The sequence below is a fragment of the Lolium rigidum genome, chromosome 1, assembly GCF_022539505.1.
Source record: "Lolium rigidum isolate FL_2022 chromosome 1, APGP_CSIRO_Lrig_0.1, whole genome shotgun sequence".
Taxonomy (NCBI): Eukaryota; Viridiplantae; Streptophyta; class Magnoliopsida; order Poales; family Poaceae; genus Lolium; species Lolium rigidum.
Window position 1 is genome coordinate 64,634,679 of NC_061508.1, and position 16,316 is coordinate 64,650,994.

The window sequence follows — 16,316 nt, forward strand, 5'->3', positions numbered from 1 at the left end:
TCTGAAATTATAGCCTGAGTTCGAGGCGGCTTTCGAAGCCTGTAATGAAGCGTATCAGCAGGCCTCTGCGCAGTGGAATAAGCAGCATACGGCCTACATGGCGTATATATAAGTAAGTTCGAATCTTTCTTTTCGCAAGTAGATAACAAGTCTCAGTTTGATGCTTTATTTCTGCAAAGCCTGATTTGTAACCTATCTTGCAGGCACTGATGATTTCTTTGGCTACTGGTACACCGCCACCGGCTCAAGTTCCCATGGCGGGGGAATCGCCTATCATGCCATCGAGGGCAACTTTCTCTTTGACATACTACGGATCCACACCGGTAAGTTCTTTGCCAAACCGGTAGTTACCACTTTCCTTTGCCTCGCAAGTTGCTAACATGTAGGGAACATGTAGGGAACGGGATGCTCCGAGAACCAGGCCTCGCGGGGTGGGCGCGAGGTCACACCGGTTCATGAAGGTGGTTGGTCTCCTGGGTGTTCTGCTGGTGCCTCTGCTGGTGCCTCTCCGTCAACTTCTCCTGGGAGTACTCCCGGTGCCTCTCCGTCGACTTCTCCTGGGTGTACTCCCGGTGCTTCTCCAGCTGGTTCTTCTGGAGCGCAACCTCAGACCCGGTCTTCTCGTTTCGCCCACCTTGAGGGCGGATACACCCCGGCCGGGCCCTTCATGTAGTCGGCTCACACTATGTATGCGCGCGCTTGCTACTACTATTCCGGTTATGCGCTAGCTACTACTATGTATTTGGACGACATGACACTCCTCTTGTATGCTATTATGTGCACTATGTATGCTATTATGTGAATTATATGCTATTTTGATGAATTATGGCAAATTTGGTCGAATTGGATGAATTTGGGTGAATTTGGATGAATTTGGGTGAATTTGGTGAACCAGCTGGAAATGAGCAGCAGAAATAAAAAAAATTGTGCCCAGCCCTACGCCGAGGGCAAAGCCGTCCGCATAGCCAAATGGCATGACCATATGGTCAGGGCTATGCCTATCGGCATAGCCTCTGGCCTAGGCTCCCGCAGCGCGCCACGTGGACATCTATGCCGAGGGTGAAGCCCTCGGCGTATCAAGCCTCCATGCACGGCCGTGCGCCCCCATAGCGTGCCACGTACACCTCTATGCCGAGGGTGAAGCCCTCGGAGTATCAAGCTGCTCCGTTATGGCGACGGCGCGCCAGCACGCTGCGCCGAGGGCTCGAACGCCGAGGGGCTCACGTGGCCGTCGGCGTAGGGCACGTACGCCGAGGGCCAGCCCTACGCCGACGGCGCAGCTGTCTTTGCCGAGGGAGGTAGATGCCGACGCCATACGCCGAGGGCTGCCGTCGGCGTAGCCTACGCCGAGGGCCAGGCGTGGCTACGCCGAGAGCAGCCGGCCGTCGGCGTACGCGTCCATTCCTGTAGTGAATCGGGTAGGTGGGTGGATGTGTATCAAACATGGTCGACCAAAGAAAACAGGAGTCCGCACACGAACGGGCGTGCCATATGTACTCACATGCACGGAACTTGCCTCACCGCCGCTTCGTCAGAAGCTGAAGCAGAATCTCATTGAACGTGTCCACCGGTCCGGGCAGGCAGAAGTGGAGGCAGTCGCTCTGCAGCCGCTCCGGCACGCCGCGCGCGAACGGGTCGCGTTTCATGTAGACCCCGGGGTGCCCGTCCGGCCGCATCGCTGCCAGCTTCGTCACGTCCAGCACCTCAACCGTCGCCCCCCTGCCACCGTCAATCCTCGCCGCCGCCGTCTCCTCTCTCACTATGTTTCGAAGCTCCGCGTGCATGGCGTCCACCTCCCTCTCTCCCTCCCTATACGGCAGCCTCCTCGCGCACGTAGCGGGGTCGTCCCACTCCTTCTCGAAGTGCGCCGGCGAGAAGGTGGCCACCACCACCGTGCGTGGGCGCGCACGGCCAGCAGAGCTGACGAGGCGGCGTATCGTCATCCGGATGGCCTCCCGGTACGGCGAGAAGAAGCCGATCTCGGTGTGGTTGAGGTCAGAGAGGCGGTGCGTCCCGAGCACCACGCTGCCGTTGTAGTAGACGCTGGGGTTCCAGAACCAGTGGCCGGTGCTGACCACCGCCACGTCCATGGCGTCGGCGTCGGCCGACCAGCGCTCGGCGAGGGCGTCGAGGTACACCGAGCTGTAGGGCTCACTGTAGTTCTCCGACTTGCCCGTGGCGCGCGCCAGGAACGGCGCCCAGTACACGGACACCGTCACGTTGTGCGACGGGAACGCCCAGCGCCAGAACTTGCGTGTCCCGGGCTCGGGGTCCTGGTACACCATGCGGTACGGGAACGACGCGCCGAGGAGGCAGACGAGGGACTCGGCCTGGTTCCGCGCCATGGAGTCGCCCAGGAAGGCGACGTGCTTGCCGCGGACGGCGGCAAGGAAAGACGCGGCGTCGAAGGAAGGGAGGTGACACCCGGCGGGCGATGGCTGCCATCGCCAGTCGAGGTAGCCGGTGTCAGGGCGCCCGTTGCGGATGCAGTTCTCGCTGCCCTTGACGTTGCACTCCGTGCCGTTGTACCGCCGGGCGTGCCCCGGCGCCTGCACCCACTGCCCCTCCGAGTAGTCGCAGCTGTACGTCGACACTGCTGCAACCAACGAGCAGGAAAGAAAGACAAGGTTGAAGCAACACGTACGAATTAGCATCCATCATCCCGAACCTTGATTGCAATTTGTAAGTAGACAACTACACACACAGAGACGTACGTACCTTGACTGTAAGTGCTGGTGACGTACTGGAGCAGCGGCGAGACCATGGCCCTCTCGCGCGCGCCACACTGGGAGCAGCGGAGGAGGTGGAGGAGAGCCAAGCCGAGCAGGGCGGAGAGGAGCCATGCGAGGACGGTTCTGAGGCCAAGGCTGACGCTGCCGTATCTCGACGACTGCTTGTGGCTGTGCTGATGCAGTGGCTGGTACACTGCCATGATCTCGTTGCCTTTGTGCTTGCACCACCAGGGCCGTGTATCGGTGGGAGGTTGCTTCCAGGGGAGTTTCTATGCTGCAGGCCAATGCGTACGTGAGTTGTGGAAAGACTGTAACCGCTCATATGCAGGGCGTTCAGCTGTTGTTACCTCCTACACTGTGTACGAGTACATACACAATTTGGCAAGCGGCAATCCACATTTGCAAGTGGCTGTTGTCAATGTAACCTGGGTCAGAGATCCGGCTATATTCGATAGTCTTGTGGGTGGAAGATTGAGCCGTGTTCTCGAAAACTCCCGGGTTGCAGATCTCAACGCGTTGTAACTGTGGCGAGGCGCTGAATGAGAGAAATCTCTGCTTGGGGCGAGGACCTGGCCATTGGTTTCTGCGTTCAGGGACTTCTGACTTTCGCATATCCCCTGATTCTTACAGTATTTAGGAGCGGTACAAATGTTGCAGTGGCTGTTGTCGAAGCATTTCACGTGAACATACACTTCGTCAACCGACAGATTCTTGCGTTTCAAATTCGTAAAAAAAAAAAAAAATCTTGCGTTTCTCATTCTCAGTACAAGAATGGCCCGTTTTACCGTTTACTTGCAAGAAGGCGCCAAAATTATGGGCATCAATTAGGGCACCTTTAGTAGCCTAGACCGATTTTGTTGCTCGAGGGTACACACCCTGGATGTTAGAGCATCTTCATTTGCGTCCTCTAAACCGTCCCCAAAACGGTGCTGGATTAAGTGTTTGGGGGACGTGTTTTGTTCGTGTCGTGTTTGGGGGATGTCGCTCCCAAGGCGTGTCCCCGAACTTAAAATTTAATTTTAATATATAGAAGAAAACTTTTTACTAATATTCAAATCGGTGTAACATAAACAAATTACATATAAAAACTTCAAAAAAACCAAATCAAACTACATATAAATTATTTTAAACTACTTCTTCGTCTTCGAAGATGGCCCCGCCTCGTCATCCTCATCACGGTGGCGCTTCCTGCTCGTCACCTCTTCCGAGGAGGCGGTGTCGGTCGACGCGTAGGAGGAACTTGTGTCCTCCTCGTCGTCGTCGGGTGCACGCCGGCTGCACCTTGGCCTTGGCCTTCGCTTTCGCGTCCGCCTTCGCCTTCGCACGGGCCGCCGCTGCCGTCGCCTCCTCAGACCCTTCCTCCTCCGCCTCCACCTTCACGCCCTGCCATTCCTCCGTGCTGTCCATTGGCGGCGGGGAATCATCGCCGCTGCTAGGCGTTCGGGCTCTGTCCCACCAATGGCGCCATCCTGCAGGCTTTCCCTTGCTGGAGGTGTCAGACGGAAGGTCAGAGATGTAGCTCATCGTGAGGAGAAGCTTGGATGAATGGCGGCCGGTTGAAGATCCGAAAGCGCCTACGTACGGGTCTTATTGACCGCGGGTGAACGGCGGCGCAGAAGTCGAAGGGAGCGGCGGTTGCTTTCCCGAAGAGTTCGCGCTCCATTCCGGCGGTTGGCGCGTCGGTCGACACGGTTGCTAATGCGACGGTTCCCCTTCCCGGCAACTACACCGTCGCTACGTAGGCAGCGGTTGAGCGTCCGAGCCGCTGACGCATCGAGCCGGACAAAATGGCCTTTGGGACGCGCGGTTAGAAACGTTTTTTTGGTGCGGCGCGCCCCAAATCGTTTTGGGGGACGGTTTCGGGAACGCTACTAGAGATGCTCTTAGCCTGTCAAAAACAAGTTCCGTATCATTTTTGGCGATTCATTTGGTATCCTGGGTTGCATCACTATCTCCAAAAGAAAAAACTCTCGGTGTCTCATTGCCTACAGCTAAGCCTGGACACGAGCAGGCTCGGTCAAGGCTTGGTGCGAGCCGCACTTTGGTTCGCTGTTTTTCAGCTCGGCTCGGGCTGGCCTGTTGTGCCGACGAGCCTGAAAAAGGAGCTTGGCTCGGGCTTTAGGGAAACTCGATCCAGCTCAGTGTGGCTCGCGAGCCAGGCGCTGGCTGTCACTGCCAGGTGGGCCCAACGGCGGAGCGGCAGGGATGACAGCGGTGGAGCCGGTGACCAAGCGGCGATGTGCTTGCTCGCCGACGGGATCTCGCACAGCTAGAACGCCAGCGAGGTCCAGCGGAAGAGGAGAACGCCATGGCAGTGGAGAGATCTGCCGAGTGGGGCGTGACGGCATAGGGAACGGGATACCACCAGCGTAGCTAGCTTCGTGCGGGCGAGGTGCGGCATCCTATGGAGCTTGCTTGCAGGGTGGCGAGGCGCTGTGTGGGGCGCGAGCGGAGGCGTGCGTGGGCGGCGGCGGTGTGATGCGTATGAACACGATGAGATCGATCTCATCCCGTCCGTGACCTACTTCCTCTCCAGATCGGTAGAATGGGCCAGCAAACTCAAGCCAATATTCTTTCTCTTCCTTCTAATTTCAAAAAAAAAAATGGCGAGCCAACGAGCTGGACCGAGCCGAGCCTGGCGGGCCGAAATTGGGCTCGACTTGGGCCATACATCCAGTCAAGCTCGGGGTGAGCCCAAGAAAACTCGGGCCGAGCTAAGTTCGTCCAGCCTTACCTACAGCCTAGTCCAAATAGCATTGGCTATACAACATTAGATGTTTGGTAGCATCTAGGTAACGGTTCCGGTTACCTACTCACCTCTTCTCTCTACCTGCTCCATGGCTTACTAGGAGAGAGAGGCCAAGTTAAGAAACAGTATAACCCCATTTTGCGGAGAGCCGATGGAGGCCACCAGAGGGCGATTATGGGCGTCCGCTGCTAGCTTCTACCCCTTGCGCGCCTACCCATGCAGCTTGCCCGCGCGGCGCTGCACCTCCGCCGCATCTCACCATTTCCCACTAGTGTCACCAATATGATGAATCATTCAAGTAGCTTCTAATATGTATCCTCCGATTAGTATCACCAATATCTTTGATAATTGGTTTCATGGTATTGATCTCTGGTTTAGAACGGTTATTAGGGTGAGAGCACTTGTTGTTGTATGGTCGCTATGACTGTGTACAAATGAAAAGGTTTTTAGTGATAATAATTTTTCTCTCTTGCAGGTTATCTACAGATGTACCGGTATTCTCCGTTTGTGGTCACCTCTGCAAAGGATGGAGAATCCCTACTTCTTTACGGTGGTCTGTACACGGTTGGAGTCTACACTGAGGGATACTTCTTCCCTACATGGGTGGCAGCATAATCTATAGATTGGTCCTCCACCTTCTCCTTAGATGATCTGGAATTGCTCATGATTGATATGTATCTGACCTTATTTTGTTTTTGTGATACCTGAGAATTCATTTCTTGCTACTCTATTTTTCCGCGAAAATTCAATTTTATATAACGACTAATGATTTGGTTTTCACATGCACATTTTTGAGAAAGACACAATAGGAGAGGCTCCTACTATGGTATTTCATTCATTACCACATATATTTACATAATTTGGTGTAAACACCCTTTACAATGATGAACACGAAAAGAAAAGTAGTTACAATGTGTCTATAAGACTATAAATGTGATTGTAAAGGGTGTTTACACCAAATTATGCTCTAGCTGGTCTAATATCTCTAAAAATAAAATTGTTTCTCTCTTTTCAGATTTCCCACGCACCAATGATAAATTTCTTAAAAGAAGGGTGGGCCCTGATGCGTTGAGTGAGCTTGATATATGATGTATATTGTCTTGTTTGCAACAAGCCACCGTTATGTTTAATCTGGGCTAGCAACTAGAGAAGAAGGAGCAGTTGAAAAATAACTGTACACGTGTTTCTTCTTGTCCAGTGTTGCATAAAGGGCAAGTAAAATTATTTCCAATATTAATATTCCTCCTTTTGAGCATATTTCTCGTATTAAATCTCTCCGCCAGTAATAACCATGCAAAGAATTTTAGTTTTGGCCAAAGTTTTGATTTCCATATCCATGAAAAAGGAGCCGGTGGTGTAATGTGGGAGGAAGCGGCGCTAGCGGACACCATATCAGTGTTCGATGGCGCCACAGCGGAAGAGGCGCGCTTGCGCCAGGCGGAGGAGATGGGCGAGTGGTAGCGTGCAGAGCGGGAGCAGCTGCGCCGCCGTGTGGACGAGATTGAGTTGTGGCGGCGTGCGAATGAGCTGTATGAGCGGCGGCGCATTGAGGAGCTGCAGGAGCAGCTGCAGATGTGGGAGCTCCATCAGCGGTTGCGGCAGGAGGTGCTGGAGCAGCAGCTGCGGGAGGAGGCGGCGACAACGGAAGCGGCGGCCTGGGCGGCGAAGGCGGATGCGTTGGTGGCGGCTGCGCCGGCGCAAATGGAGGAGGAGGAGGACAACGACGACTTCGACTAGTTCGACGATGGGCCAGACCCGAAGGAGGTGGCGGCGCAGCAACATGCGCTCCTCGAGTCGCTGAAGAAGCTGCAGGACGATGCTAGTGCCCGCGAGGAGTAGCAGGTTCGTCGTGTCGTCGAACTCTCCCTCCAGCAGAAGCAGCTGGGGAGGGTGGCGATGACGGGACGAACGAGTACTAGCGTCTTCTCGTCACGCTCCGTAGGAAGAGGCAGCACGCGGCGTAGGAGAGGCAGCGCGCGGCATAGAAGAGGCGGCGTGCGACGTAGGAGCTGCAGCAGAGGGGGGCGACGACAGGGCAGGGCCGTCGAACACACCGCCGAGCAGCCAGTAGATTAGGTTAGATAATCTAGTTGTTTTCATTTAAACTTGTAAAATAAAACAAATTTAAATGAAAACCTTTATTTTCGTTTACTTTTATTTATTTGAGGTCTCCTTTGAGGAACGGAGACGCAACTGGCCATCGACGTCCTCAAACGCGACACGAAGACGTCACCCCAAAGACTCGGTCCGGCGCCGTTTGGGGAGGATGAAATGCTCTGATACACAAAACGGAACCATCGATCATCCCTCATCCATACAACTGCCCCGATTATGGACAACCTATCTCCTCCTAACCATCTGATCGACGAGAAAAATAATCGTCAATGCACAGACTCTTGGCCAAAATTCTCGGTTCTTAGATCAGAAACACAGCTGTATCACTGAACATGTGATCTGAGATGTGTCGATCATGGTGGTCACCCTGAGATGGTCTGCAGCAGGATCTCGTTGAAGGTGTCGATCGGGCCTGGCATGCACCAGTGCACGCAGTCGTTCTGCACCCGGGCGTCCATGCCGCCGGCGAACGGGTCGTTGCGCATGTACGGGCCGGGGTGGCCGTCGGGCCGCAGGTTCGCCAGCTTCGTCACGTCGAGCGCCGCGAACCGCAGAGCGCCAGCGCTGGACGCGGCCGCGGCCACCGCCTCCACGACGGTCTTCCTCATCTCCATCTCCGTGTAGCCCAGCTCCTTCTCGCCGTCCTTGTACGGCTCTTTCTTGGGGCAGGCGCCGGTCTTGTCCCAGTCCCCCTCGAAGTGCGCCGGCGAGAACGTGGTGAACGCGACCACCTTCTTGTCCTTGCCGTGCCGCCGGGCCACCTCGGCGAGCGTCCGGTGCACGATCTCCTTGAACACGCCGAAGAAGGCCGTCTCGGTGCGGTTCAGGTCCGCGCAGTCGTGGCAGCCCACGACCTCGCCGCCGTCGTGGTAGATGCCGGGGATGAGGAACCAGTGCCCCACGGACAGGACGGCGGCGTCGAGCGCCCCCAGCTGCGACATCCACCTCTCGTCGAACGCGTCGAGGAAGACGTTGTTGTGGCGCACGCCGGCGAGCTCCGCCTTCTCGGCGACCTTGACTAGGAGCGGCGACCAGAAGATGGACACGGTGGCGTTGTGGTCGCGGAAGACCCACCGCCGGAACTTGTTCTCCTCGCCGTCCCGGTACACGAGGTCCGGGCGGGAGCGGGAGGCCAGGAGGCAGAGCAGCGACTCGCCCTGGTTGCGCGCCAGGGAGTCGCCCACGAAGGCCAGGTGCCTGTTGCGGAGCCAGCGGAAGAACGCGTCCGGGGAGAAGGCCGGGAGGTCGCACCCCCGCGGCCGCCACCGCCAGTGGAGGTACCCGGTGTCCGGCCGGGCGTGCGCCATGCAGTTCTGCCCGTCCTTGATGGTGCCGCAGCTCGTCCCGTTGTATAGCGGCGCCCGCGCGTCCGGCACCCACTCGCCCTCGGAATAGTCGCACGGCGGCGGCGACGCGGTTGCCGACACTTCTCCGGCTGCTCGGGGCAACAGAACAATGCAAGATTTAGTATGCCAGATTGCCGTTTCTTGCCTAAACAATGTCAAATGTTGGCTCATAAAGTGGGCGAAATTTCGAAAACAAACATTAGAAATCACATGCTCCTCGCGGTGAGTTAATAGTTCATCATGGTGACTATTTATTGAGCTGAGGAGCGCTTTATGCTTTGCTTGGCGGAAAATACTTCGAAGAAATGGCAAGAAAAAATAGAAATAACGACTCAACCAAAATGGAATCCACTCATGGCAGAACTCAATCGGCTAGCTTAATCTCGCAGAGACAAATTCCTCCACGACATTGCAGCAACAGCTACGCAGAATCAACAGGAAAACCTAACATTGTACCTTGCGTTTCCCCCAATACTCCTCCGCCCCCTTGGTCGGGAGGCAGCTGTTCGTGCGCATTCGCCGGAGCATGCCCTCGCTGGGACGAGACGATGCTCGCCGCCTCCTCCCGCACGAGGGCGGCCGGCTTGGGTTCGGCCAGCGGGTTGAAGAGCAGGTAATGGAGGAGCGCGAGAGGGACGAGCGCGTAGAGGGCGTAGGTGAGGAATTGCTTCTTGGGGAGCGAGAAGTGGGTGGTCTGGTGGTGGTGGGTGGTGACCATGGCTGCGTAAGAGCTATGTGCGTGCTCAGGAAGAGGAAGCCATGGCAAATTGGAGGAGGACCGGGGCAGGAGTCAAGAAGGGGATCGAGGAGGACAAGCGAGATGCAGGCGACGGGAGGGGAATGTTTTCTTTTTCTCCTTTTATTTATTTTCTTTTTCTTTATCGAAAGACGAGGGTACGCGTATTTTTAAATTGGCCACTGTCACTCACTCGACTTTCTTAAATTGGTTCTAGTTGGATCCAACACATGGCACGCTCGCCTTGTTTTGCTGCGGGCTATGCTCCCACGAGACCAGCCCGGCGTGCAGGGTTTCTGCCGGCCGCCGACGTTGAGGCCACACATTGCCAGGTTAGAGCATCTCCAGCCGCGTCCCCCAAACCGTCCCCAAATCGACTTGGGGCGCGCCGGACAAAAAAAGCGTTCCAGTCGCGTCCCCAAAGCCCTTTTTTGTCCGGCGCGCCCCTATATGGTGTCCGGCGCCCCGAGCCCGTCCCCGTCCCACAGGGGACGCACCGGGGACGCCGGACACAACGAAAAGCGAGGCGGGGAGTGGCGGGGCCGACCCGTCGGCGTCACAATTAATTTAAACCTAACCGTCGCCTACCTCGCGACGGAAGTTAGTGGCGCGCAGCCGACGGTGCGGCTCCCGCGAGAGGGCGCAGCCGACGCGTCCCGTCGCGCCTAGCTCGCGTGCCGGCGTTAATGAGCGCCACCGCTCCTCCGCCTCCCTCCGGCCTATAAAAGGGGCGCCTCTCATCGTCCCTCTCACACACAAACCCTAGCGCCTCTCTCCCAAACCCTAGCCGCCACCATCTCTCAACAAGACTCGACGCTATGTCTGGTAGAGGCGGAGGCCGACCTCGCGGCCGCGGCCGTGGTCGTGGTCGTGGTCGTGGCCGCGGCACAGCTGAACGCTCGCCGTCGTCTTCATCGTCGGAGATGGACGTGGAGCCGGACGTCCTGTTCGAGTTCGTCCACGTCCTCAAGGGCGACCCGCGCGGCATCCAGAGGCTTCCGGACTCCTTCGCCGAGTACGTCGGCGACGTACGCCCGCGCACGATGCATGCGGGAGCATTCGTGCGGCTACCGCCGGCGGATCGTCAAGGCGATCTACGACGCGCGCGGCAAGATGTACCTCAACATCGGCCGGGAGAAGTTCGCGCGCCACCACAGCCTCGAAGCCGGCTTCATCCTCGTGTTCTCCTACTTCGGCAACAGGGACATGAGCGTCAAGGTCTTCGACGAGAGGCGCCGCTCCGGGACTACCACGTCGACGGGGACGACGACAAGCACCGACGAGGAGGACGACCGAATGAGTGTTGTTTCTTCGCAGCGAATACGTGCACGGAGGTTTCTGCCTGTTCGCCTCATCGGTAGAACCAACAAGGGCACCATCCTCCCGCTGGATTTTCCAGTTTAGGTGACTGGGTGTGCCCTCGAGTGTTCTTTCTTAGCAGCGAACACACGAAACCTTCGATGCACGGCCTAGTTAGGTTTAGTTTCTTTGCAATATTTTATATTTGTGTCCACCATGGTTCAAACTATGTATTAGTTTGTGGAAAACCATGTTCCAAACCGTGTTTTCGTGTAAACCACGTTCCAAATTATGTATTAGTTTGTGGAAATTGAAATAAAAATGCCGAAAAATTATTTTAAATGTTTGGGGGCGGCGTTTGGGGACGCGGCTGGGGAGCGACGTCCCCCAAACGCGGCACGAACGAAACACGTCTCCCAAACGCTCGATCCGGCGCGGTTTGGGGGACGGTTTGGGGGACGCGACTGGAGATGCTCTTACATGTTAGACATGCTACACATTTTTTGTCAAGTGTTTCATTATTTGTCTCACTTGTGATGTGGTTTCCTTCGTTACAAAAGTTGTCAAGTGCTACAAATGTGACACAAACAATGCTTCGTAGATACACATCAACCAAACATGCCATGTATTCACCTCGGAGAAAACACAATAACATCCACCATAATACACACACACCATTCCACATCCCAATACCACAATATGCAACATTTAAGTGACAATTCACCTAGTCTAGGCTAGATTTTAACAACGTTCACTATTCATCTATGGAATTCTCTCTACCAGATTTTTCTTTCCATGTACAAAAAAATAAATTGAAAAGTCGCCTAAGTGGAAACATGATTAGTATGTGGTTCTAATACATGCTAAATTATATTATCTAAAAATAAATCAGGCAAGGTGCTCAAGAGACTAACTGCACATTCCGTAGACGAATCATTTTGCATTGATAAACCATACCACCATGCATCCTTCCTTGCTGCATCTCGGAAGTTATCCATGTCATGGGGTCTATGATACCAATCCCCACACAACAAAGCCATGGTTCTCATCCTGTGGAGTATCTTTTCCAGTGTGTATATTTTCTTCATCAAAACCCACGAAGTGGTTCCATCATTTACAAAGTATAATTTAGCGAATAAATAAATTAGTTGTTGATGGTAACCACCCCATTTCGCTCATAGTTTCCAAGAACCGCAACTAGCGTGTAAAGCCGTACGAACTTGAACGTCACATGGAGAAGTGCCACACATGACTCAATACAAAAGAAAAGTTGCTACACCCGAGGTTGTCGTGACATAATGCATCAATCACCAATCCCGTGAGCCATGCAAGCGGTGACATGCATCTGATTTCTGTGAATGATGTAATGTTGTGTCTAAGGCCACCACCTTGAATCCTGATGTTTCTTATTCCTAGGTAGCGTGTACATGGTGTGGCATATGTGATATGGCTGAAACTCTGCACTACCCACTTCCTTTCTCGCCAAGTTTGTGATATTTTGTGAACTCTCTCAAGGAGTTTGTGTACATGGTGTGCTACTCTACTTCTTCTCTTTTTAATAGGACAAGTAAGGGGTCGGGTATCACTTCATTGTTGTCTCGAGGACTCGTATCTACTAGTTCAACAACCAACATGTGGACATAAATTTTATGAGACCCGGTACACAAATTTACCGTGTGGGCCAATTCCAGCAAATGACATGTGGCATCTGTGGTAGTTTAGATCTAAAAACAGACAACCAATCTTGTATTTTCTCTCTCCTAGCCACGTGTCAATTGTTGGAGTTGATCCGTGGAGATAAATTTGCGAACCAGGTCTGATAGAATTATTTTCCCCAACATGTCATGAATGATTTTATCACTTCAATGTTGTCTTAAGGAGCACATGTCCATTAACCGTGTAGCAAAGACACCCCTTACTATAGCTATCTAACAATAGATAAACCCACCATATATATATAGCATTGTTACAAGTAGAAGAAAAAGTAGTGAGACCTCAGGATGTGCGCGACTACATATATCGACAAACTATTATAGGACTTTTCTGCTCGGTGTGTTTTGTACCCGTGGCTTGGTGCGGTCTAGGCAGAGCCCATGAAGGCACGAACTCTCACTACACCAGCCTAAAGTGCCGAATTTCAGCTATCCAATTCTGTTTTTGACTATGTGTGCCTAGACACCGACATGTTGGGATCACATAACACTAGTAATTATCCAGTGGAAGGTCATCCTCTTCAGAAAATGCATATACATGTCTTACTTGGGCACACAATTCAATATAGACCCAGCGACGGGGTCACCAGTACACACATCTTCCCACACACTCCAACGCTAGCAATGGTTACCATGGTTCTCCTTGCGTGGATTATTGTCCTGGATGTACACTAGCGTGTTGTGGGGAGCCTCATAGTTATTATGTAGTCTCCAAGAGACAATTTAGCTAGTTTTGATTTGTAGCCTAGACATTTTACGCCAAAATTAGGTCAAAATACTCACTACTTCGTTTCTTCTCCTTTTTCATATGCGCAATATTTCATACCATGTGATGTGATGCAACACTTTTCTACAATGAAAAAACCCCTTATTGTATGATGCTTGATATATATGATGTATAGGGAAAACACACGAATGCAAGTGCCCCCCTCCCCACACACACACACAATTTCCAACCCATGGACCTGGTTAAGATCTATGGTATGTATGTAATGGAGGTGAATAGTTATCGCGATTTGCATTCGCTATATGTCAAGGAGACAAACATTGTGGAGCCTTCATTATAGCTTTCTTATTTAAAATGTAATAAAATATTTGAAGTAGGAAACCTACCGTGCAACTTAAACAATGTGCATTATTTTTATTTTGTCTAATAATTTAGAAGAAATGAACCTCTTCTCTGATCATTGAATTAAACAACAACAATTTGACTTTGCTCGTAAATCACGAAGTTGTTCCATCATTTTCAAAAGTACAGTTTCAGGAGTCTTTTTTAGTCCTAGATGCAAACCAAACATTCCTCTTCCAAGCTCCAAGAATCTCGATTAGCGTGTAAATCAGTATAACTTAGACGCCTCGTGAAGAGGTGCCAAACATGAATCAAAATGAAAGTAAAGGTGCACTACACACGAGGGTTGTTGTGCCATAATCCATCACTCACTGATCATGTGAGCCATGCAAACGATTCCATGCACTTTTGAAAGGACATTTCTTCTCCTAATGATTTTGATGTTTATTGACAACACTTGTATACTAACCATTTGCTCTAGTTGTGCCAAGATTTCTAGAGTTCTAGCAAACGGTGTGGTGGTTACTCCGGTTTCTAGAAGAAGAAAAAGGAAGAGAAGCCTTGCGGTTTAGTTTCGATTCGAGCTAGGATTTTCGTTTTTGTTTAGAGGGGATACCGAGAGGTTGTTGCGGTTGTTGCTGAGCTTATACACATCCAAGAATCCACCACATATTCATCTTGTTAGAGTCACCGTTTCTTCCATGATTTAGAGGCAGTTTTGCTGATCATACTGGCCAGTATTGTCCTGGCCGGAGTGGTCCGGTCGCCGGCCGGAAGGTCCGGCCCAGCCGGAGTGGTCCGGGACACAGTCTGGCGACTCGCAGAAGGCACACTGGTTTGGCGCCGGCCCGGGTCTGACCACTAGCCGGACCAGTCCGGCTAGAGTGGTCCGACCGGAGCTGGCCAGTCCAGTTGGGTGGGACTTAGGTTCGTCCCCTCCAACGGCCATTTTTGGCCAACCATCTATAAATTGGCCTCTTCTTCTACCTTGGGACGGTGACGACCTACACCTTCTCTCCACCATTAATACGCCTCATAAATTCATCTAGATCTCCTTACTCCTCCACCCAAACACCGTGATTCTTTGCGGGGTGAAGGAGAAGCCCTAGATCCACAATCCTACCAAATCGATTTGTGACCACCGCTCAATTTCTTCGTGTTTCCTTAGTGTGACTTTGTGGTTCTTTGTGAGGTCGTCCCGGAGCTAGTTCTTTGTGTAAAGCTCCGTGGGCGGCATTTGGGAGCCTCCAATTTGGTTGTGGATGTGTGCCCCAAGCTTCGTGTAAAGGTGCCGGTTGCGACCTCAACGCAACCTCTTAGTGGAGCGTGACTAGGCCTTTGTGGCGTACCTCACCGGAGAATAGGGTGAGTCTTCGTGGCATTGGCTGGTCTTCGTGGCACCACACCCCTTCAAACGTACGTACTTCCCTTTACAAGGAAGCAATATTCAAAAAATCGTCAATCTTAACTTATCGGTCAGCCTCAAAATGGAGATTAATCGCTTATCGGCCGATTAATCGATTTTATCGGTCGCCCATTTATTGGCTTATTTTTTTGTAAATCCTAATTTCCAACACAAAATTTTCTATAATATGGTATGTAAAAATAATATTAGAGTATTGAGCAGAAGAATTCCCTTGATTATTTGCATTTGAATCAATAAAATAGAAATTTTGAGCTAATGCACAATTCTACAAAACCATAGGACGAAAATATCGACCGCCATACCGAATTTCAGCGAAATTTCATTGACAACCGGCCAAAATATCGGTCACCAAAGTGGAAATCGTACAAAATATCGGCTCTCGGACATAAAATCGGCCAATATATCGGTGCAACGATAAATTAGCCGATATGCTGAAATCTTATTGGTTACCATCCGATTCACGATAAATCGCCGATAAATCGGTATCTCGGCCGATTTTTTGAACGGTGCAAGAAAGGAACTACGGGAATCATACCCTCGTGTCTCCACGTGCTCCACCTCGGTTACCTCTATACTCTTACCGCACTTTACTACTTGTATCTTGTATTGTGTATTGTTGCTTGTATCTTGTCATATAGGTAAATTCACATGGTTGCATATCTAGAGAATTTACCTTTGTGTCAAGCCTAAATTGAAAAAAGAATTAAAATTTGAGAGAACACCTATTTTACCCCCCCCCCCCTAAGGGTGTCATACGATCTAGCCACTATCGATGGGCCACCCGGGCTTACCGGATCTAGCCACTGTCGATGGTACACCCATGAAGTACACCCACAACACCCGTCGATTTGGTTGTACTGTTGTGTTTCGGAAGGCTCCGCGGGTGAACTTCATTGGGCGATTCATGCCTAGAAATTGCTGGACCGGGTGGAATTCGGCCTTGCGCATCTATGTTTTTCTCTGGCCATTTGGTTTCAGAGGAAGCGCAGCGAAGCTCTGCTAGTTGTGACCATTATGGAGCATGCTTTCTGGTTCCATGGTGAAGTTAGCCGGCGGGGAAATGTCATTGAGGTCGGGATCTAAGGACTAGCTATGATGGTCCCAGTCTTTGTGGCGAAGAGGAATTGGCTTG

The 16,316-nt window shown here is 52.3% G+C and overlaps 2 protein-coding genes across 2 annotated transcripts; both read right to left on the reverse strand.

The window, feature by feature from the left end:
* Nucleotides 1–1,517: 1,517 nt before the first annotated feature.
* LOC124708989 (xyloglucan O-acetyltransferase 1-like) lies at nucleotides 1,518–2,932 on the reverse strand. The gene is made up of 2 exons (XM_047240626.1): nucleotides 2,719–2,932; nucleotides 1,518–2,596 (listed from the first exon to the last, which is right to left on the reverse strand). Exons 1-2 carry the CDS (start codon nucleotides 2,930–2,932, stop codon nucleotides 1,518–1,520), a joined length of 1,293 nt encoding a protein of 430 aa, XP_047096582.1.
* A 4,851-nt stretch (nucleotides 2,933–7,783) lies between these two features.
* Nucleotides 7,784–9,669, reverse strand: LOC124674482 (xyloglucan O-acetyltransferase 2-like). Its single transcript, XM_047210523.1, has 2 exons — nucleotides 9,399–9,669; nucleotides 7,784–9,031 (listed from the first exon to the last, which is right to left on the reverse strand). The coding sequence occupies exons 1-2, from the start codon at nucleotides 9,658–9,660 to the stop codon at nucleotides 7,959–7,961; spliced, it is 1,335 nt and encodes a 444-aa protein (XP_047066479.1). The 5' UTR covers nucleotides 9,661–9,669; the 3' UTR covers nucleotides 7,784–7,958.
* Between the last annotated feature and the right edge of the window lie 6,647 nt (nucleotides 9,670–16,316).